The sequence below is a fragment of the Doryrhamphus excisus genome, chromosome 1 (genome assembly GCF_030265055.1).
Source record: "Doryrhamphus excisus isolate RoL2022-K1 chromosome 1, RoL_Dexc_1.0, whole genome shotgun sequence".
NCBI classification, from domain to species: domain Eukaryota; kingdom Metazoa; phylum Chordata; class Actinopteri; order Syngnathiformes; family Syngnathidae; genus Doryrhamphus; species Doryrhamphus excisus.
In genome coordinates this window covers 38,003,125-38,026,884 of record NC_080466.1, presented here as the reverse complement: position 1 = coordinate 38,026,884, position 23,760 = coordinate 38,003,125, and the positions used below count along the sequence as shown (strand labels likewise).

Sequence of the window (23,760 nt, the reverse complement as noted above, 5' to 3'; positions counted from 1 at the left end):
CCACACGGATAGGGAGGATAACTATTAACAGTTATTTAACCTTTAACATGAACATTAATCAAACGTAATAATTTTTTCTGGGTACATGATACCATACAGCATCAAACTTGCGTGGGCCGCACTAACATTAAACTTTCATATCAATGTTTGAGACCCTTGCTCTAGACCAAACAACATGGCTGGTCTCACCACAGTTTTCTATACCTTTCATTTTAGCTGAAACTCTTCTATCACATCACGGCTGACATTTTTCTCCACCTGTTCCATCCTGCCTGCACATGCTCCGTCACCTCCTTTGCAGGAAGTTATTGGTATCAGCTTGAAAAAATACATAGTGCATCTATGTTGAATAGCATTACGATAACAATGTGAAATTATTGGATATTAAAGAAAACATCGCAATCGCAAGGTATGGGCACCAGATGTGACTTCCTGCTTCAGTTCCCTTTATCACCTTTGTGCCTAATTCACCGTACTCGTAAGCTGTAGTGGGATTAATTTCTTCCAATGAGCTCTGAGTCTCTGCCATGAAGTTGAAATAAGATGCTATTTCTCATTATTTCCCTCGCTCAAGTGTACCTATGCAAGGCATAAAAATGTTACAATGTCAAGTGGGGATGTCATTTGCTGAAAGAGCGCTGCAGTCTGCAAGGGGTGTGAATGTACAGGATGTGTGTGTTGAATACAAATAAAATTCTGCTTAGAGCCCCGATTTGGCCGGGGGACCAGATGACCTGGAGCGCTGCAAACGGTGCTCATTCCCTCCATCCCTTTGTCAGAGAGGACATATCCACACTTGGAGGCAACTCATGCTGATGATACCATAAATAACAAAAGAAGCCATGGTGGAATCTTCACAGCTTTCTAAGTCATTTAAAAGTCAGGAGACGCAGGATGATAACACAAAAGTATTACCTGGTCCAGAGCAGAAGGAAGCAATTACAGCCAGTATGCAGGCATAACTGAGGTAAGGCATCCATGACACACTGTCCTGGAAGGAGAAAAGGAAGGAAGTGATGTCGCAGTGACCAATAACTTCTCAACTAAAAATCCCTCTTCAACTAATGTCACATGTCCATGTCGTAAAATGGCTCAGAAAAGAAAAAAACTCAGAATGCTAAAATCATCACACAGCAACTTGACACTGAGAAGCCATGTAAGACATAAACAAGGCATTTCATCCCATAATGCATTTCGTCCCAGCAAAACATACAATTACTGCCAGGGGCACTGCAATGCTGTCTCTGTCCACTAGAGGTAGCCAGAGCAGCTTAGAGGGAGGCTGACGTTATTGCAGAGTTCTGGCAGCAATAACCAATAAAATGCTTTGCTGGGATGAAATGCATGATAGGCCGAAAATATTTTTATTTTAAACTCGTATTGGTACTTGTCTTGTATATTTCTTACCTAGCTTTTTTGTGTTAAGTAATGATTGTAGCATTCTTTGTAAGATGACATGACATGACCCAGTGGGTCAAGTTCGTTCTGAGTTGGCTAGGAGACGTCACAAGATTAGAACATAGTGAAATGTTGAAAGATTAAGAAAAAAGTAGCAACCTATTTTCTCTCTATGAATGTAACCATTGTATTGACAACAATAGTAAAAGAAGACTGACATGTACAGTACACTGCAAAGTGAGATGTATAGAAGCATAGAAGACTTAATTCATTCCTGCCTTGCCTCATATGGGTTTCAACGTCTTTTTATTAAAACATCTCCACTGTCTGTAAGGGTTTTATGATGACGATGGTCTGATACTACAATTGATCCCTCTGGGACTAATTGTTTTCAAATTAGAATTTGAATTGAATTAGATATTTTTAAATGCATCATATTAAAGCTAATGGGTTAAGCTATCTCTCTGTGGCATTAGCATTTGAATGATGTATAAATCCCTTTTTGTCTCCTTGTGCAAGTCCTAATCATCCACATACAAATGATGAGAGGATTGCATTTTCCTTCAAAATTTCTTCATTCCTTCAAATTCCTTCAAAATGTCACTGAACCACACTATACTGTCCCCGGACGACACTTGACTTGGAGAAGGGCGGCGGTAAGAGGCTCTTACCTGAAAATTGAGGAACACGGTAAGCAGGCTGAAGAACACGGCCATGGCGGTAAATCCAAATATGAGAAGAGGTTTTCTCCCGATACGTTCTATCACTAAACCCTGTAGAGAGGACAAAGACAGCGTTGTATCAATTAATCAATGGTTAATCCATTACCCAATTAATCGACAACTATTTTGGTAATGGATTAATATTTTTTTTTATTTAATATGTAAATATCCTCGGATTTCAGTCTCTCAAATGTGAATAATAAGGATATAATAATGGACATTTTTGCCTCTTTTCTGATATGTTGCAGATATGTTTTTATTTATATTAATCTGGACCATCTATGAAACAACAAGCTTCAGATTAATCGAAGAAAAGGATCATGATTGTATTTTTGTGTACGTTTATTGTTATACTTAAACAATTCTGTAACATTATTTTAACAGAATATTCAAGCGGTCGGTTCATATCTCCTATTTCTGAAATTAAAATCAATAAAAAAAATTGTTTTTTTAATTTGATTGAACGATTAATACAAAAATAATCAAATGATTAATCGCCTATTAAAATTATCATTAATTGAGGCCTTAGCTGTGTCTGTATGATCTTTGCTCTGTTTAAGACTAACTTCCCCCCCCCATGGGTGTTTTTAATAAATATTCTAAATATAGGATGGCAGATCCCTACTAAATTGTGTACAATTATTATCATGCTATCCTGTCTGTATTGTACTGTACTAGAGATGATTCAATCCCAAATGCAGTATTGAAGCTGTGCAGTGTATGTTCAGTTATTTGATTTCAAGTTCAATTCAAACTACCAATTAAGGCAATTAAAGGATCAGGAGGTTTTGCAGTTAATTTGCTGATTAAGATATGAACCAGTAGTTTACAATATTTAACTTTCTGACATTTGGGGTTGTTATTCTCTGTGAGCTATATCGAAATAAGGAAAAAAAGATTCTATTCTGTGTGTGGTGAATTTATAGGATATACAAGTTCTGAATGGCAGTACTGAACGCTTTAAACCTCAAAGGTTTGCAGCAAAGAATCCCAAGAGGTTCTACAATACTTGGATGTATTGTACATGAGATATTGGCTACATGTGGTTAAAGCTCCTTGGGGGGGGACAAGGTCATAGTTGCATGCATTTTCCCCTCTGGTAGCCTCAGAGGCAAGTGGAGGCGACATTATTCCGGGTGCTGGTCTCACTTCGCTAGTCGGATGAGGTTGGGGAAAAGGTCACTGCTATTTGTACAGTATACGTCCCAATGGCTCAGCAGAATCAAGGGGGGGAAGAGACCAGCAAGTATTTTGTGTGTGTATGTGTGTGTGTCTGGAATGGAAGGGGGACTATGGGATACCGTACACATTCAAATTCACCACATGTGTGTGTGCATCCCATTGGCCCTGGAGGCTCAGGACATCTCTCTTGCAGACATCTCTACAGCCATCACATAGTAGAACAGCATCACCAACAGAGCTGCAGCTCATTAGGAACTCTTAGGGTGTGATTCTGTCTCTGTGTGGCTGCAAGTTAACGAGTGTTGAACTTCTAACAAGATGTATGTTACGTGGGCAGAAAACATGTCCACTTCTCCCTGGGGTGTCCACTGTGGAACTCGACATATGGACAGCTTCCATTTTTATTTATGTCGACACAAATGGAATAATGATGTATGTTTCATAATGTATCCATGCAGTGTGCACACTTAAATTAATTATTGTGCCTTTTCCATGCATTGACATGCCAATTAGATTTTATTTATTGTTGATGTTTGGCTCATTTTCAGGTATTCTTGGTAATGGTAATGGTTATATTTCATTTGAACATGCATCAGATTACAATTGAATGCATCACATAATCAGTTCCCAGTTCCGCATGTCCAAAAGGAGTAGGAAGAAGCAAAGCTTATTAAATCCTACCCCTCCATCTGGTACTTTTACAATCAGTAACTGTTACATTTGTTCACTTCCTGCTTTCCTAATATATTTTAATTTTAATTTTAATTTTAATTTTAATTTTAATTTTAATTTTAATTTTAATTTTAATTTTAATTTTAATTTTAATTTTAATTTTAATTTTAATTTTAATTTTAATTTTAATTTTAATTTTAATTTTAATTTTAATTTTAATTTTAATTTTAATTTTTTGTCACATATGACCATCCAATGGCATAATGTGTACCATAGTAAGTGTCAATATAGTGATATATATAGCACATCATGACTGGTTCAAGACTCTTCATCCTTGTATTTAGCAAACATCAACTGCTTGTATTGTTTCTTGAATTGGCTCATCGTTGTGCATGGTTTGATTTCCTTACTCAATCCATTCCATAGTTTGATTCCACATACTGAAATGCTATGGCTTTTTAACGTAGTCCTAGCATAGAAGTGTTTCAAATGTAGTTCTTCCCTGAGATCATATTTCTCCTCTCTTGTAGAGAAGTATTGGATGACATTTTTAGGTAATTGGTTATTTTTAGCCTTATGCATTATTTTAGCTGTTTGAAGATGAACTATATCGGCAAGTTTAAGTATTTGTGATTTTAGAAATAAGGAGTTAGTATGTTCTCTGTAGGCGGCATTATGAATTATCCTTACTGACCATTTTTGCAGTACATTTAGCGAGTGAAGATTGCTTTTATAGTTATTACCCCATATGTTTTTATGTGAAAACTTGTATTATAGAGCAAAACATCATTGATAATGGTAAACCAAGCTTCTCCAACACTATGAATAATCCTCACTTCTTGGCAGAGTCAACAGAGGTCAAAGCCATGACTTTAGCACTCACGGTTGACAGGACTAAAACGTCTCGTCATTATTCATCACATCAAGAAGCAGACGAGCTATTAAAGACAAGTGTACATAGCTCCAGGCGCCACTGGCCCTTCACATGAGCTGCTGTTTTGGCACCATCCGCAGACAAACCCTTGGGAGAGGTGGTGAGCGCCAAAATGTGCTTTATTTGCTTTCACACCGGCGACAATTACACGACAAAGACACTAAAAGGACAATACTAGCGCACAGTTTGTGCAAGACTTGTGACTTCTGCTGTGCTGTAAAATAACTCCCTCCGGGGAAAGTCGTTCAAGAGATTGATCTTTTGAACCCTAATAAGCAGAGGTCACATTTTTGATGATTTCAGATGCGACTTGACAATATCGTCAAAGACTTGCAACTCAATTTGGACTTTCACACAGAATCTGCCTCATTGAACGCATCTATTAACATCCAGGTTTAAGAATAAACAACTTCGTCAAAGATTCTGAGGGTTATGAAACAAAAAAAGTCAAGTGGTTGACACAAAAAATGTCAATGGACCAAAGCAGGAGGATTCGATTGGCTGTCCATCAAGAAACGGGATGATCCTCAACACAAATGAAGGTTACTGGTGCCGAGTGGAGTCTAAAAACCAACATTTGGAACTTTCATGAGAGGACCAAACATGGGACATTGAAAGGTGGAAGAAAATTCATTCATTCATTCATTTTCTACCGCTTTTCCTCACAAGGGTCGCGGGGTTGCTGGAGCCTATCCCAGCTGTCTTCGGGCGTGAGGAGGGGTACACCCTGGACTGGTCGCCAGCCAATCACAGGGCACATATAGACAAACAACCATTCACACTCACATTCATACCTATGGACAATTTGGAGTGGCCAATTAACCTAGCATGTTTTTGGAATGTGGGAGGAAACCGGAGTACCCGGAGAAAACCCACGCATGCACGAGGAGAACATGCAAACTCCACACAGAGATGGCCGAGGGTGGAATTGAACCCTGGTCTCCTAGCTGTGAGGTCTGCGCGCTAACCACTAGTCCACCGTGCCGCGACTCTGAGGGTTATCAAACAAAAAATGTCAATGGACCAAAACAGGAGGATTCGATTGGCTGTCCATCAAGAAACAAGATGATCCTCAACACAAATGAAGGTTACTGGTTCCGAGTGGAGTCTAAAAACCAACATTTGGAACTTTCATGAGAGGACCAAACATGGGACATTGAAAGGTGGAAGAAAGTTTTCTTCATACAAAAGAAAAGTCCTGGTGGCTTCCAGCGTTACTGGAATGACAAGGAGATCCAATCTGAGATTTTTTTTCCACACAGCACAGTGGAAGAAGTGCTATCTTGATCTGAAGTGCTTTTTTCCCCCATCAATGGAACAATGGAGCTTCAGGTTGTGCAGGGGCGTCAAACGGCACAGCAGCTGGTTTACTCTTTTGGGCCGTCCTGCGTGTTTCCCTGATTTTTATCCAATTGAGAACATTTGGGAATGGATGGCAATGACAAAATTGGATATCCGTTCCAGACAGTGGAAGCCATCTTCATCACCTGGAGCAGCATTAGTCTTCTGCCGTACAAGGCATCAGCTGTACCATTACACCACCAGGGAATGACATTGCTCAACTGTCACTGAATTCTGACATTTTCTTCTCTTATTCTGCGACGTGCTGTCAATCAATGTAGCAACGAGCGCCATGTCAGATTACTCGTCTCCTTTTTTTTTGCCTCTCCTGCTTTGGGCTGACTTGGTGACTCACGGCAGCAACGCTTTTCCTTTGAGCGTTCGATACAGAAAGATTTTTGCATGTGACTGAACACTTTGCCCGTTTTTGAGGGTTATATGAAAATGAAAATGTTTAAATTATGCAACATCCAGAGCCAAAGTTCCAGTGCTGGTGCTGATGCTGAGCTTTAGTCTCGTACAAATGTGTCATTTTTCATGAAGAACAATGTCAAATATTCTGAATTGTCCCACTGGAAGAACATTTTATGTGTGTTTGATCTTTTTAGCTGTGATAGAGTTACAATGGAAATATTGTATTTGTCTAACAATGGAACTATCGGGCTATGACACTAAAAAGATAACAACTAAAGCAAGCCATTATTCCTATTTGATACTGAACAATAGATGGGGGCGTAAGGGGCTCACATCTGTGCCAATGGAGTTAATTAATTGCGGCAATTGTTCACGTACGTAATTAACACATGCACATCATCGCAGAATCACTAAGAGTCAGCCGCTGTTTTATTATTACCTTAACACATCAATAGCAGTGCAAAACTTGCTATACTATGCACATTTTGTAGTCTTTCCTTGTTAACAAGTACAATGTTTCTCTTGGGGACGTTTAAGTAGCTCCATCTAACCGCAAATGCAATAAATAAAATAAAGTGGCCATAAAATTAATCTATTGATGCAGTGTTGGCTGCCAGAGGCCTAGTTACTCCCTGTATACTTTAAAGTTACTAAATTATTCAGCATCATTGCGAAGGTCCTTTAACTAAGGTTAAAGCATGTAGTATGTTCAAACATGTGTTTAATAGGGTTTAAATACAGGATGTGACTTTTGCAGGGTGTCTGGATGATTTAAAGTGGTAATACTCACCGAGACAATGGCAGCCAAAGTCTCTATAGCGCCTGTGCTGAGGGTTATGTATGGGATAAGCGTCTCATCAAAGCCTGCTGCCTGTAGAATCCCATTGGTGTAGTACCAGAGCTGGAGAAACACAAATCAAACGGCACAATTCCTTCAGGGTACTCATTGATTCATCTTGTTTATTTGATACCCTGACTTTTCAATTCTTTTGTTCGATAAACAGAGAGAGCGAGAGAGAGAGAGAGAGAGAGCTAGAGGGGTAATATTGTAAGAAAAGTTCCAGGATTGTTTAAAAAGAAAAAGTAAGCAGTGTGTGCCGTATAGCTTACAGCATTGAGGCCACAGAGCTGATAGCAGGCCATGGTGACCATGGCGGTGATGAGCTGCCAACGGACAGCACGATTCTTCAGCAGCTGTAACGAGGAGACCGTAAGGAGATTTTCCTGAGCTCGAGCCTCGGCGTGGACCTCTTCCAACTCAACAGAAACATCCTTTTTTCCAAGGAACCTCTGGAAGGCTGGAATATACATTATACAGGAAAAGGAATTTAGAAATTAACATTTCTACCATCCTTCCAAGTGCATGGGTGGGTTTTCTCCGGATACTCCGGTTTCCTCCCACATTCCAAAAACATGCTAGGTTGATTGGCGACTCCAAATTGTCCATAGGTATGAATGTGAGTGTGAATGGTTGTTTGTCTATATGTGCCCTGTGATTGGCTGGAGACCAGTCCAGGGTGTACCCCGCCTTTTGCCCGAAGACAGCTGGGATAGGCCCCAGCACCTCCCGCGACCCTCGTGAGGATAAGCGGTAGAAAATGAATGAACGAATGTTGTGATCATCAGCTGCACGGCGGTCTAGTGGTTAGCGCACAGACCTCACAGCTAGGAGACCCGAGTTCAATTCCACCCCTAGCCATCTCTGTGTGGAGTTTGCATGTTCTCCCCGTGCATGCGTGGGTTTTCTCCGGGTACTCCGGTTTCTTCCCACATTCCAAAAACATGCTCGGTTAATTGGCGACTCCAAATTGTCCATAGGTATGAATGTGAGTGTGAATGGTTGTTTGTCTCTATGTGCCTTGTGATTGGCTGGCGACCAGTCCAGGGTGTACCCCCGCCTCTCGAAAACATGAGGATAAGCATTATGGATGAATACAACAAAATGTGTGCATTTTATGTGAATTCCCAGTTTACAAGCACTGCCTTTTTGAACAGCACTGGCGGATTTAATAGCAGACAATATTCTCACCCTTATTATAAGTCTCTGTGCTGCTTTAAGGGTCAAAGTATGTCACATTTATGCTCTGCGGTTTTCCAGAGCCGCCTGAAGCAGTTTCAGACTTTTTCCTATTCCCACTACCGTTGAAACAGATGAAACAGAAACATCAGACACTGTTCCCTAAACACCGTACAGCTTCAAAGAAAGTCAAATTCACCTTTTTGGAACGCTTTGGGATAATTAATAATGCAGATATAGTCATCTTGACATCTTAACTAATTGGGAATGATCCAATGCCATGATTGATCCAATACTGTATTTCTCAGTTAAAAAAAAAAAAATTCAAATGGCAGTTGTGTCCATGTAAATTTCTATAGGAGAAAAAACATCGGGGACATGTTATTGCTGCAGTCTAATCCTTGGCAATACCTCATGATGAAAGAAGGTAGCAACACCAAAGCCTTTAAAAGGACCATCACGGTCACTTTGAATCCCAACAGAAAAAATGGCATTACGTCATTTCAGCTAGTCACACCAAAAGATAAAATATGTCAGGCATTTTTCCTCCAATGGTATGCTTTTAGGGCACAATTCTACCAGCGAGTAAGCAGGAAAAGGTGGGCAGCTGTGCGGCGTTCTCCGTTTCTAACTCAAGTCTGTCAATGCGCACTTTCACTCAAGATACGTACACTCTGTGGAGCAACCCTAAAAGGTGAACGGCCTGAATCTGCCTCTTCTTTCTCTTCTTTCTCTTTGGGTTTTTTCCCTTCAGGGGTCGCCAGAGAACATCAATCTCTTCCATCCAACCCTGTCTTCCGCATCTGTATCGTCGTCCTCTACACCTCCTAACTGGCAGCTCTAAACGCAGCATCCTTCTACCAACATCTCTATGTCCCTCTGATGTACCCATTCCTGATCCTATCCATCCTGGTCACTCCCAATTAGAACCTCAGCATCCTACCTGGCAGCTCTAAACACAGCATCCTTCTACCAATATATTCACTATCTCTCCTCTGGACATGTCCCAACCATCTCAGTCTGGCCGATAACTGACTTTATCTCCAAGGCCTCTAACATGTAATGTCCCTCTGATGTACCCATTCCTGATCCTATCCATCCTGGTCACTCCCAATGAGAACCCCAGCATCCTACCTGGCAGCTCTGAACGCACCATCCTTCTACCAATATATTCACTATCTCTCCTCTGGACATGTCCCAACCATCTCAGTCTGGCCGATAACTGACTTTATCTCCAAGGCCTCTAACATGTAGGATGGATGGATGGATGGATAGACTTCCTTTATTGTTATTGTCATTGCACAATAACACAGCGGTGAAATTGCCAATGAAATGTTGTTGCCTGGCTCCCATATAATAATAAATCAAATATGAACAATGTAAAGCGTAAACAGTAATTTGTACAAATAATTTAATGTCCCTCTGATGTAATCGTACCTGATCCTATCCATCCTGGTCACTCCCAATGAGAACCTCAGCATCCTCATCTCTGCAACCCACAGTTCTGCTTCCTGTATTCTAGACCAAACCACATGGCTGATCTCACCACAAAAACTCTTATCTGCCTCTGTGATGTTTAAAATGGAGGTCAGCGTCACAGCACAAATGCACCATGACAAGGAGCGAGACAGGTTGCAGGGAGATACGCTGTTCCTGTCGGACGCTGGGTTGTTAATAAGGCCTTAGTGGGTTGTTAACACGGCCTTCCAGGGCCACCTTGGAAGACTTGTGCATGTCGACAACCATTGCAATACGAGCCAACCACACGGATCCACAGTGATGCTCATTTGTTCATTCATTCATTCATTCATTCATGCATTCATGCATTCATTCATGATGAGCTGAGGTTGTGCTCATCACATTTTGGCCCATAGAAAAAAAATATGAGGGGAGCCTGGCCAGGATATATTTTTTTGCCAACCACTCGTCTCCCTCAAGGACATACTCCAGCCACCCCAGATTGGCACTGGCTGTCTGAAGAGCCACAGATGCATGATCATTCCACTTGTAATTAAATATCACAGCAGCACAAATATGGATCACAGCATGACTGTTTCATGAATGGCATTATCTCCCAGCATGTCGAGCGACTTAAACGGTAAGACTCTTGACCCATCAACATTTTAGGTGTTAAAATGATGGAACATTTGAGTTTGATATGAACTGACAGTTTGCGGAGAGCATAAACAAAGACAGATGGCGGAGAGTAAATAATAATGATTGTGTCCCGTTGGAAAAAAAAAAAAACATCCTCAGGTGCATTCAGACATTGCATAAAGTTTGTAAGACGTATTCATATGTATATTACGTTTTGGGACAACAGACACAAAGAGGTGATGATGCAACTCCACAATAGAAGACAGCATGTTTGGTGCAGTCGAAATAACATTTTAAGGGTCATTTTAACAGGGTCAAAATCCTCAGCCTCTGCGCTTTTTTCCCCATACTCACTTTGGCCCTTGAAGGCACCATGCCATGACATGCTCACTTGGGTTCAATCACTCAATCGTTAAGCATGGAGCTATATAAGCTGCGCTGACTTCAGTCTCCTCAGTTGTGTGGGAAGAGAAGCCAGGGACACCAACTGCAGACCAGTGTCATTTTGCTGGACCTGTTGGGTCTGTGGGATTGAGTCCCCCGATGGTGACCTAACCTAGTGTTCTGGTAGGAGTGTCAGAAGCCTGTCCTCTTCTGTTGTAATAGTGGCTAAATGGGTATTTTTGTGTAAAATAACAACTTATTGTGTTGGTTATGATGTGGCATAGCTGTTTAGATATTTTGGCTTTATTATATATATGGCTGAATTTGTGTCGAAAGTGAAAGTTATGCTTGAAATTTATCTTTTCACAAAAAGCCCTTTTTTTGTTGAGAAGTGATATTTTGCTGGAACTTACCTATGTTCTACTGCTGATTACTACACAACAGAAAAAGGTAAAAACAACGTTTTTTTCCTGATGAAACATGACAGACTAGTCTTTATTTTGGTATATACCATTTCTATATAGCCCAATAAAACAATATTCTGTGTGCTTTGAAAAATCAGTCAAAATCATTAAAAAAATGGCTGCTACTGAGAGGGACAGCTTAGTTAAAAAAAAAATTAATAATGATTTTGTATAATCTAACAAAACAGGAGATCTAATATTTACCAGAGATCTTACCATCATTACATTTCTTATCAGTTGTGTACATTAGTACAAGAATTCCTTACTCGATGAGCCGGATACTCGTTATATCCGTTACAGATTACAGGTATTTTCGGTTAAACCAAACCCACTTTTGGTTTATGTCCCACCCACCCGGAATACGGATACAGATAATTTAGATGGGTGAACAGATAGTGGTGTACTCAACCAAGACTGTTGCTGTTGAAGTTTTCCAATTTCCAAAATAAAATATTGATTACAAATATATATTTTTTTTAATCATCAAAAGTTTAACTATAGTTCTGCAACGCTGAGCCCAGCTTTGAAAATCTCAAGAAAGTCACCCTCGAGAGAATTATCTTCAGCATCAAAGCACCACAAACCCCCTGGAGACAACTCTAATCAAAGTCTTATGTGACATAAGAGTTCTGCATGCTGAGCTAATGAATGTGGTTGAGCTACAGTATGCCCACATCCAATGCTGTATGGACTTATAGTATGTAGTTTGAACATGTAACTTCTTCTCCCTAGTGATATGTATTGTTTCAACTATCTTGTTTCCATTGACCATAAACCTTCCCTCGTTCAAGAGTGTGTGCGCCCTTGAACAACTCATATGTGCTCTATGTTTATTGTAGAGTAGAAGTAAGTAGAAGTTTGGGACTTTTCATTTCAAAACTAATTTTCAGCACCCGTGGTCTTGAACCTGGGCATCTCTAAAGATCAAGAAATTACCGGAACAATACAACAGTTTGAATGTGTTGTGGCGCTAAACCCGAGCAACAGTGGTGTCATTATTTATCTCTGTTGGTGTAAAATAAAAATTACCTCTCACTGCTGCAGCTTCATCCCTCCTGTCGATCAGCAGGAAGCGTGGACTCTCTGGGAGGAAAGGTAGAACACAGAGTTGCAGCACTGCAGGCACTGCCAGGAAAGAAAATAAGTAGTTCCACCTGGACTCCTGCAGTCAAAAATCAGACAAAAAAAAAACACAGTTGTTGTTATAAACAAAAATTTATGCTAAAGTTTTGATATTTCCTGTTGAGTGTGTACTTTGTGCACCACATCCACCAACAGTTCTTACGAATATATTTCTCTTGTGCTACTCTTTTATTGTTTCCATCAGAGAAAGTGGAGCATTCACAAATGTTTTCCAATGTGGAAATCATCACTCAACAGCATACTTGAGTGGCAACACAGCTGAGCAAAGAAAGTAGTTGTTGGGTTTTCTTGAATTTAAATTTGAACAGGAAATAACATTGTAGGATTTGTTTTTTAATGGAAAAAACTATCAGGCCGAGTGGTTAGTGGCATTACAAGTTGGAGAACATGCAAACTCCACACAGAGATGGCCGAGGGTGGAATTGAACTCGGGTCTCCTAGCTGTGAGGTCTGTGTGCTAACCACTCGACCGCCGTGCAGCCCTCACAAAGCACTATCATCATCTACAAAAACAAACACTAGACGGAAATTGCATGGCATCATATTGATTACGGTTAGCGCGCAGGCCTCACAGCTAGGAAACCCGAGTTCAATTCCACCCTAAGCCATCTCTGTGTGGAGTTTGCACGTTCTCCCCGTGCATGCATGGGTTTTCTCCGGGTACTCCGATTTCCTCCCACATTCCAAAAACATGCTAGGTTAATTGGTGACTCCAAATTGTCCATAGGTATGAATGTGAGTGTGAATGGTTGTTTGTCTATATGTGCCCTGTGATTGGCTGTCCAGGGTGTACCCCGCCTCTCGCCCAAAGACAGCTGGGATAGGCTCCAGCACCCACCGCGACCCTCGTGAGGATAAGCGGTAGAAAATGAATGAATGTTTTTATTCTGTATTGTTGCGATCATCGGCTACACGGCGGTCGAGTGGTTAACGCACAGACCTCACAGCTAGGAGACCCGACTTCAATTCCACCCTCGGCCATCTCTGTGTGGAGTACCCCGCCTCTCGCCCGAAGACAGCTGGGATAGGCTTCAGCACGCACCGCAATCCTCGTGAGGATAAGCGGTAGAAAATGGATGAATGAACGCTACCGAGTGAGGGGCGACTATCATCATGTGTTAACCTTGCAAGGTCTCGTGACACCCCAATGTATATTTTTTTTACTTGCAATTGGTGACACAATAATTAGTCGGATGTGCAAGAATAAAGTGGACTTCCATTGCTGTTTTGTGACAGTGACCGGGAGAGAGTTTGTAATGTTACTGCCATCTTGGCATCGGGAATAAAAAGAAAGCAGCAGGAAGAAGAAGCGGCGGTGCCATCAAATTCTATACAGGCTACCATACTATATAAATACTGAGATGCCATTTTTTATTACCATTGCTCTGCTGGGTGAAGCACAAAATTATCAACCGGTGATAAAGCCAATATCATAAATTGTGGCTATCAAAATAGGTTATTTCACGATTGTATCCTGCAGCGCTCTTCAGGGTGGCAGCAAAGATGGATAGCCAAACAGAGGTGGATTCATGAGAACAATCTTGACCATTTAGTTTCTCTCAGGTGCCGTATACGCCACATTATTCGCAGTGTATCACTGACGCTGCATATTTGTCATTCGCTGCCTGCTAGATTTATGGGCTTGGGTATGCAACATTTGCTTTTCAAGGGAACAAAAAAGAGCATTTGAAGCAATTTCACACTTTCTGCTACATGTACGTGAATATCAACAGTTTTGAGTGACAGCCAGTTATTTTATTCAGGCTGAAAGAAAATGTAATTCATAACTTCGTAACTAAAAATACAGACATTTTTTACAGAAAATGTTCTTGTAAACCTTTATTGTTAACATATACTAGCCGGTGGTGGCCTTTTTTTTTTTTGGTTTGCAAAAAATGTTATTTAGAGCGAATTGCATCCAGTCCTTTTAAATAAAGTTTAAAAATAATTTGTATTTACATTTAAGAATGCTGCACGATGGACCAGTGGTTACCGCACAGGCCACACAGCGAGGAGACCAGAGTTTGATTCCACCCTCGGGCCAGTTGCAGCCACTCATTTTAAATAAAGTTTATAAAATAATTTGTATTTACATTTAAGAAGGCTGCACGGTGATCGAGTGGTTAGTGCGCAGGCCACACAGCTATGAAAATCAAGTTCAATTCCACCTTCAACCAGTTGCATCCAGTCCTTTTAAATAAAGTTTATAAAATTACTTGTATTTACATTTAAGAAGGCTGCACAGTATGCGAGTGGTTTGTGTGCAGGCGACACAGCTATGAAACTCAAGTTCGATTCCACCTTCAACCTGTTGCATCCAGTCCTTTTAAATAAAGTTTATAAAATTATTTGTATTTACATTTAAGAAGGCTGCATAGTATGCGAGTGGTTTGTGTGCAGGCGACACAGCTATGAAACTCAAGTTCGATTCCACCTTCAACCTGTTGCATCCAGTCCTTTTAAATAAAGTTTATAAAATTATTTGTATTTACATTTAAGAAGGCTGCATAGTATGCAAGTGGTTTGCGTGCAGGCCACACAGCTAGGAGACCAGAGTTCGATTCCCCCCTCGGGCCAGTTGCCTTCAGTCCTTTTAAATAAAGTTTAAAAAATTATTTGTATTTGTATTTCCAGTGCACCACCTATTATTAGTAAAAAAAAATGAAATATGAAATAAAAAATGCATATTTAAGTACAAATTATCGGAAATGGCCAATACCGAGACGGACGGCTGTTGAAACATTGAAATTCACGTACTGGTCTGGAACCAATTAACCACGATAAACAAATAGACAACTACACATCCTTTAAAAGAAATGCATCGAGAGGTCTGCTTATGATTGACAATATTAATATGACTGTTCAAGCATGAAGTGTTTACCATTCAGTGACTGCACACACAAACACACACACACACACATCAATTTACTGGCCTGTTACTACAGCGAATTAGAACTCTGATTCCATACACCAGCCCTGCTCCCTAAATCCAAATAAGCTGTTCATGAATTTGAATCAGTGAGTGTTCGCTGTGTGGGATGTTGGTGCCTCTCTCGTTCTATCTCTCTCCGGGAAATAAATGGGCAGTACTCGTATAGCGTGATAAATGTGCTGTCTGATGTTTTATGGTAGATTTTCCAGTAAAACCCTGTCTGTGTGCTGTTTTCACATAAACTACAAATGACTCCATGGTCTTATCTATTTTGATAGGTTATCATCTAGCGCATATTAAAAACTGGAAGCTAAGGTATGATGCGGTGATGTGCTTTATGTATGAGCTGTACATCACGGAGTTAGGATTATGATTGATCGGTCTTTTCATGCTCTGATAGATTGTATGGTAAACATATTGTGCATGTAAGGGACTGAAAAGTGAAAGTCATTAAATAACTATTGGTTTACAGTAAACTGGTCAGTGTAAACAATGGCTTGTCCAGGGGGGAAAGTGGGAATATTGTTCCCACTACGATTTGTGGCTCTATCCGAGTTTTTTAAACACTGGTAGTCCCGCAAAAAAAATTTAATGACCACATTAGATGTTACCAATGCTGTAGAAAAGTGATCGATAAAATGATATTTACTATTGAGAGACATTTTCTTGAGAAAGTTCAGACTGTCCAGTCTCAACTTCCGGATCGGATTCAGGATCCAACACAATATGGCGGACATAAAGCGAACATTTGAAAAGGATAAATCCCACTTTATACTGTTTATGTACTCCTATGAAGTTGTGTTTGCAGCTAGTGGGACAACAAGTCCTTCTAAGCACTCGGGATTGTGACCAACCACAGCAAAGTGGGCGTGCCTGGAGGCGGGCCATTGGTGGAATACATTAAAACATTAAAGCACAGAATCCAAAGAAGTACAGCTGAATAGGTGCAGATTCTGGAAGAACTAGAAAGCTTTCTGTGCTGGTTATTGTGTGTAGCTGCTCTATAGGAATCCACAACTCAATACATTCATTCATTCATTTTCTACCGCTTTTTTCTCACGAGGGTCGCGGGGGGTACTGGAGCCTATCCCAGCTGTCTTTGGGCAAGAGGCGGGGTACACCCTGGACTGGTTGCCAGCCAATCACAGGGCACATATAGACAAACAACCATTCACACTCACATACCTATGGACAATTTGGAGTCGCCAATTAACCAGCATGTTTTTGGAATGTGGGAGGAAACCGGAGTACCCGGAGAAAACCCACGCATGCACTGGGAGAACATGCAAACTCCACACAGAGATGCCCGAGGGTGGAATTGAACCCTGGTCTCCTAGCCAACTCAATACAAAGGGACAAAAAATGAGCATAATAGGTCCCCTTTAATAAATACTCTCTAAATAAAAGGTTCAATGATGAGGTTGTTTTAATGAAATTCAGAATAAAGGTTAATTCCCCATGGGGTCTCAGCTATAAAAATGTGTGTGGGGGGGGGGGGGGGGGGATTCTGACTAAAAGTCTCCATTTGCCAGAAACCCAAAATGTGTCATACGGAGAAAAATATTCAGATTTACGCACACATTCACGCAATTGTGGTTATTTACGTATGTATTGATGCATCACATTGATGATGCATTCACATACAGTGGCAGCAGGTGATAAAGGAAAAGAACATACGTACGTATATAATATATACTGTATATAATATATACATATACAATACATAAGTGGGAAAAGCTGGTTTCAGCCAAATTCATGGAATTATCCTGTTTTTTTAAGTGCATGTAAACATACTGAGTGTATGTGTATGTGTGTGTGTGTGTATGGGGGTGTGGTGCCTTCAGGAGGCTCCGAATTTGCTGCTACGCTCCTGGGTGTGTCCCATGAGGCTAGTTGTTTTTTCCTTTCAGTCATCTAATGCCAGGTTGCTGGGATTGGAGGGTGTATGCTGTCATGCTGTGAATGACCAGAGCTGAAATGAAAGAAAAGTCCAGTCTGTCGTCCAACAGTCGAGAGGACGGAGAGCTGAAAGCACATTTAATGGCAGCTTCGTTCAAGTAAATGCAGGAGGCAGAGATGGGTTTGCGTCCATGGTAGGTAACATGTAATGGAAATGTCAGGTGGACCACATTGTTGAAGTTCTCCAATTATACTCTCGATGTTAGGTCAGTCTTGATTACTTTAGCTTAACCAAACAAATTCTCAAGCCAGAATGAACAACAACACGCTAGCTTGTTACGGGACAGCGACAGTTAACTGAAAATCTTTATTTCAACAGCAGTTGAGAGATTTAATTGGCTGTCGCTCACTTAGGGCTGTTTACAATCCAATGCATGATGGATTACGAGGCGCACCGCAGTAATTATCGGACACGAGCAGGCATACATAACGTTGGCCAGACGAATTGATTCGATGGAGGGGACTTTTGATTCTTTCACATGTTGAGCCATGTCAGGTCACGCATGTTTTTGCCGTTCACCAATTTATTCCTGAGGGATTTATACTGAGGGACCACCACTCGCCTTGTTGTTTATATTTGCTTTTTCATAGCCGTTATTCTGACATACACAAAAACAGTCAGTCATAAGACAGACACAATTAGGATTATGAGAAAAAATACAAAAATCAATGTCCATAACATTTTGTAGCGGGTGGCGTCTGGACTAAAGAAGAACCGAGGGTGACGATCTGGACAAAAAAAGTGGAAATACCGAAAGCCACTACTTTTTTCATAAACCTTGAACTAATTCATGGCTAACTTCTATTGTTGTAACTTCTATCTCCTTTACTTCAGAACTACAAACTACTAATTGTTTAAATACTGCGCCAATCAATAGCCATGTATACATGGACCCAAATATTCCAATTGCATTCGGTTTATTTGCTCAAACGGAAAGAAGGTAACCTTTGTATACACCTCATTCCGAAAGAAAAGTGCCAATTCGAATGAACATATAATGGGATATAATGGGATTTCCCCAATCCGATTGAGGTATCTTGTACCCGCTCAAACAGAAACTTGTTGGGTGCGTTCTTCTTCATCGTGTTTTTCTTCTTCTGTTCTTTATTGGCGGTTGGCAAGTAGCTTTCGGTGTGCATTACCGCCATCTATAGAAAAGATTCTAAACCCTTCTATACTTTATTCATAAGTCCAGTTTTTCTTTAAAAAGAAAATGTATATCTATATAAAACATATCCAGAGTTTAATTACCGTATTTTCTGGACTATAAGGCGCACTTTTTTTCATAGGTTGGCTGTTCCTACAACTTTATACTCCGAAGCGACTTATAAATGAAAAAACTGTTTATGTTACATGTTAGAACTTGCCTTCCAAGAGGACGTAATGTCTGTTTTGGTCGAGTAGTTTGTAAAATAAATTAGCAACTTATACTCCAGTGCGACTTATGTATGTTTTTTTCTACTTAATTATGCATTTCTGGCCTTGTGCGACTTATACTCCGGACTTATAGTCCAAAAAATGCGGTATAAATATTAGCAAGATTGAATTTTATCTTTTCCTGTTTAAATTTATCACAGGTGCGTTTTTTCAGCACATGCTCAGATGTGACGTAACACGTAGCTCAAGGCGTTCTTCGGTTTTAAAAATGGAGGTGAGCAATCGGCACTGGACTGCTGCGGAAAGTTTGTTTTTGATTCAAACTAAATTTCAAGACTGGACAAACAAAAAACTCGCAATACGTAGTTATTCCAACAAGTGAAAGTCGGTATCACGTGATGTTGATGTTTATGCTTTACTGCGCATGCCCCATTGACTATTCTGTTTAATTATAGCGGCGCATGTAGACAAGAGATTGGAATATTCCTTTCCATGTATACCGTTGTTTTCGGAAAAGTCATTCGAAAAGAGGAAAAACTCCTCATGTAAACATGACTAATGTAACAATCTGACTCACGGTGTCACTTAGTAAGAACATGCGGTATTGATGCTTCAACAGTCAGCTGTTACTCAGTCTGCGTCGCCATAAATACCTCCATATGCATATGCATATGGTTCAATATGACTTGTGGATGGCTGTCCTAATTCTACACATGACCTCTGTGACTGAGCCCTCTGCATGTAAATGAGGAGAGAATGCTCAGTGGGATGAGAAAGTCAAGCCTTTTTCCCCGGGTGGCAAATAACCGGAATATTCTCAACCCTAGAGAGAGTACGTTTCACCTAATAAGAACATAAGTGAAGGCAGCAAGACAAGCTGCAGTGAAGGATAAGGGGTAGGAAATGGGCAATTTGAATAAGCATTATAGTGTATAGAGATTCCGACCACATACGTATAAGACAAAATAACCGAACCAATAAAACTTTTAACTATATAAACTGTACCAAGACAGAATAGTATAACAATATATGTTTCCAAAATTCATTCATAGTGTTCTTAACATCGTCCAAGCTGACATTACCTGCAGGCAAATGTCAAAGTAATTTATAGTCTAGGTTAGTGTGACATCTTGTGTTTTGCATGGCAATCATGCGACTTGGAATCGATTGCATTTAAATGACAATCCACACATACAGAATAGATTTTTCAGGAGTAAAAAGCCTCTGGAAAGACTAAGAGAGTTGTGATTTGGAAGATACGGGTATAAATGAGAATTCATTATGGTCAATGAATCCCCAGCCTATCACACGTGCTGATGCATTCACTGGCGCAAAAGCTCAGTGATAGATCCCTCGCCTTGCTGTATTATTTGAATAAACGTGTTTCCCCGGCCAAAGAGTAGGCGATGCATGAAGGTTAGAGTAATTAGCATTTGTCAAAGCTTATCACCATTTCACACCCTATACCAGTGACATCTTTCACTCCTATTAATAGAACCTTCCACTGTGACAAAAAACGTCTTGACTCCTATAACCAAAGGCCAGCAAATTCAAATACCATGGTGGCATTATCTGGAGATACATTGCACGCTATACATCAAGCACGTTCCCATCAAATTACCGGACAAACAAACTGTCCTAACACACAGCACAGAGGTCACGTGAATAAATTGGCTGCTCAACTCAATTTCATTTCAAACCACATGGTGTAAAATTGTGTATGCGACAGGCCCGATACTTATGAATTAAAAATGAGTCTTGACTCATGTGATGCTCATGGGTAAAGGTCAGTGGAAAGTAATAGCGGAAGAAAATAAGCTAAAGGAAATGTCCTGCATCATTTGGTGGAAAAATAAGAGGGGTGTTCACAACAAATATGGACAAGTAGGCAGTGGATATGTAATCTCAATTCCGTATTTAGCCAGGATTTTTGAGTGAAGGGTGGGGGGCCTCAATCGCCGCACGATGGCGCTTGGGGCGCCCGGGCTTGGTGGGTGCTTCTTCTGGGAGACCTTATCACATACTACAGTATTAATTGGCCCTGTACCCTAGAAACCGCCCATGAATGATACGGGAAAAGGCCGAAATGATACTGATGTCAAAGCCCAGGGCAGTGATACTGATAAAATATAGAGTTTAACCATGTCCAGTATCTGCCCCCGTAGCTGTCCACTCAGAGCTAGTGGTTCGCGCGCAGACCTCACAGCTAGGAGACCACGGTTCAATTCCACCCCCGGCCATCTCTGTGTGGAGTTTGCATGTTCTCCCCGTGCATGTGTGGGTTTTCTCTGGGTACTCCGGTTTCCTCCCACATTCCAAAAACATGCTAGGTTAATTAGCGACTCCAAATTGTCCATAGGTATGAATGTGAGTGTGAATGGTTGTTTGTCTATATGTGCCCTGTGATTGTATATAACAATATAGTGTATATAGTGTATAAAACAGTCACTAAAGTCATCATATAGCAACTTCACACTCAAATATACAAACATTTACATTACAACGTTTACATAATTTGGGTGATGAAAACCTACTGTGTGCCTGGTGTGGACCACCAGCCACCTATTGAGGACCAGTTCTTTAGATGTTCAGGTATTTTTAGGTATTTAAATTTTGAAGTACTAATATAGGCTGTCTCTGGTTTCCTCCCACATTCCAAAAACATGCTAGGTTAATTGGCGACTCCAAATTGTCCATAGGTATGAATGTGAGTGTGAATGGTTGTTTGTCTATATGTGCCCTGTGATTGTATATAACAATATAGTGTATAAAAATATTGTATATAACAATATAACAGTCACTAAAGTCATCATAAAGCAACTTCACACTCAAATATACAAACATTTACATTACAACGTTTACATAATTTGGGTGATGAAAACCTACTGTGCGCCTGGTGTGGACCACCAGCCACCTATTGAGGACCAGTTCTTTAGATGTTCAGGTATTTTTAGGTATTTAAATTTTGAAGTACTAATATAGGCTGACTCTGGTTTCCTCCCACATTCCAAAAACATGCTAGGTTAATTGGCGACTCCAAATTGTGCATAGGTATGAATGTGAGTGTGAATGGTTGTTTGGATATACGTATGTGCCCTGTGATTGGCTGGCCACCAGTCCAGGGTGTACCCCGCCTCTCGCCCAAAGACAGCTGGGATAGGCTCCAGCACCCCCCGCAACCCTCGTGAGGAAAAAGCGGTAGAAAATGAATGAATGAATGAATTTCCCCACTGTGTACTCCGGCCCAGGACTGGGACTTGCGTTTCTCTTTAGATTCTAGCAGCTCGACAAGGTGACAGCCCTTTATTAAGCACAAGAAAGCATGGTGTAGAAAATAACAGGTCTGTTCGAGTCGCTCATTTGAGACAGTTTAAGGAAACAGAGAAAATTCACTTCCTCCTGGTGTAAATAATGAGTCTATAACAGGGGTCACTAACCTCTTTCAAACCGAGAGCTACTTCTTGGGTACTGATGAAAGCAAAGAGCTACTAGTTTGAAACAGCTTGAGTCTCTAGTCTTTATTCAATCTCTAGTCTTTATATTCAGTTATTTAGATTATGTTAAAATATTTACCAGCACCACAACATCTCAGGAAGAAGAAGACAGCCGAGTGAACCACTACACTAAAAGAGAACAGAAACAAAGGTCCCTTGAACAATACACGTCCTCTCAGCTGTCAGTCTTTCTGCTGTGTCCTCCACATTTCCATTTTTCTGACTCGACCAAGCACGTTGAACGCATCCAGGAGAGACACGCAGTAACCCCGGCAGGCTTATCACCTTGTGCAAATCAGTGGACAAAAAGAGGAACAAAAGCGCAGAGCAAAGCATCTTCCGCTGTGGTTTATCAAGGCGACCAGCATAAAAGACGTATTGGCGTCATCTATCCAATGCAAAACAATTTTCAGAAGCGAGTGAAAGAAAAACGAGCTCGGTAAGGTTGTGAATAACAATGCCGTGCAAATGGTAAGCAGGTGAGACATTTTTTTTTGTTCATAAAGCCGATATGTTTGCGATAGCTTCATAACTAATTAAAAAAAGGTGGATTTAGCCTTTCTTTAAAGCGGACCCATTATGCTAATTTCTCATCCCTTTGTATTGAGTTGTGGACTCCTATAGAACAGCTACACACAATAACCCGCACAAAAAACTTTATAGATCTTCTAGAATCGGCACCTATTCAGATGTATTTCTTTGGATTTCGTGCTTCCTGCGAAAGCGGTCGGTTTTAATGTATTTCACCCTTACTCCAAAGTGCTGAGAAGGACTTTGAGTGTTGTGCCGCTAGCTGTGGACCCAACTTTATCGAAGTTATTGATAAACAGTATAGGAGTTGATAATAAACGGCGATGTATCTTTTTAAAATATCCGCTTTATGCTTTATCCGGAAGTAGCAACTGGACTGGAAGTGTGGGTTTTCCACAGCATCGGTAACGTCTAATACGGTCATTACACATTTTTTGCGGGATTCCCAGTGTTGAAAAACTCCAGTAGAGCCGCTAAAATGTAGAAAATTGATATGAGCAACCCTGCTCCTTGTATGCACACTCTATAATGCTACACAGACAAGCGCTTTTGTTCCATGACTTACACAAAATAAACACAGTTTGGCATCGTTTAACACGAGAGTACAACATTCAAACTACATTTATAGTTCAGAATAGTAGAGAAAGCATAATAGGTCAACAAACTGGTTTCAGACAATAGACTTTGGCTCATTAAAA

At 40.6% G+C, this 23,760-nt stretch overlaps 1 protein-coding gene across 3 annotated transcripts in view; it reads right to left on the bottom strand.

The window, feature by feature from the left end:
• Nucleotides 1-23,760, bottom strand: part of slc2a9l2 (solute carrier family 2 member 9, like 2) — an 84,641-nt gene that overhangs the window by 36,795 nt on the left and 24,086 nt on the right. For all 3 annotated transcript variants that reach the window (XM_058072016.1, XM_058072032.1, XM_058072025.1), the window contains exons 7-11: nt 12,655-12,787; nt 7,774-7,961; nt 7,454-7,564; nt 2,070-2,171; nt 916-991 (exon numbers count right to left, since the gene is read on the bottom strand). In XM_058072016.1, the coding sequence (XP_057927999.1) occupies nt 916-991; nt 2,070-2,171; nt 7,454-7,564; nt 7,774-7,961; nt 12,655-12,787 (610 nt within the window). The remainder of the gene's footprint in view (nt 1-915; nt 992-2,069; nt 2,172-7,453; nt 7,565-7,773; nt 7,962-12,654; nt 12,788-23,760) is intronic.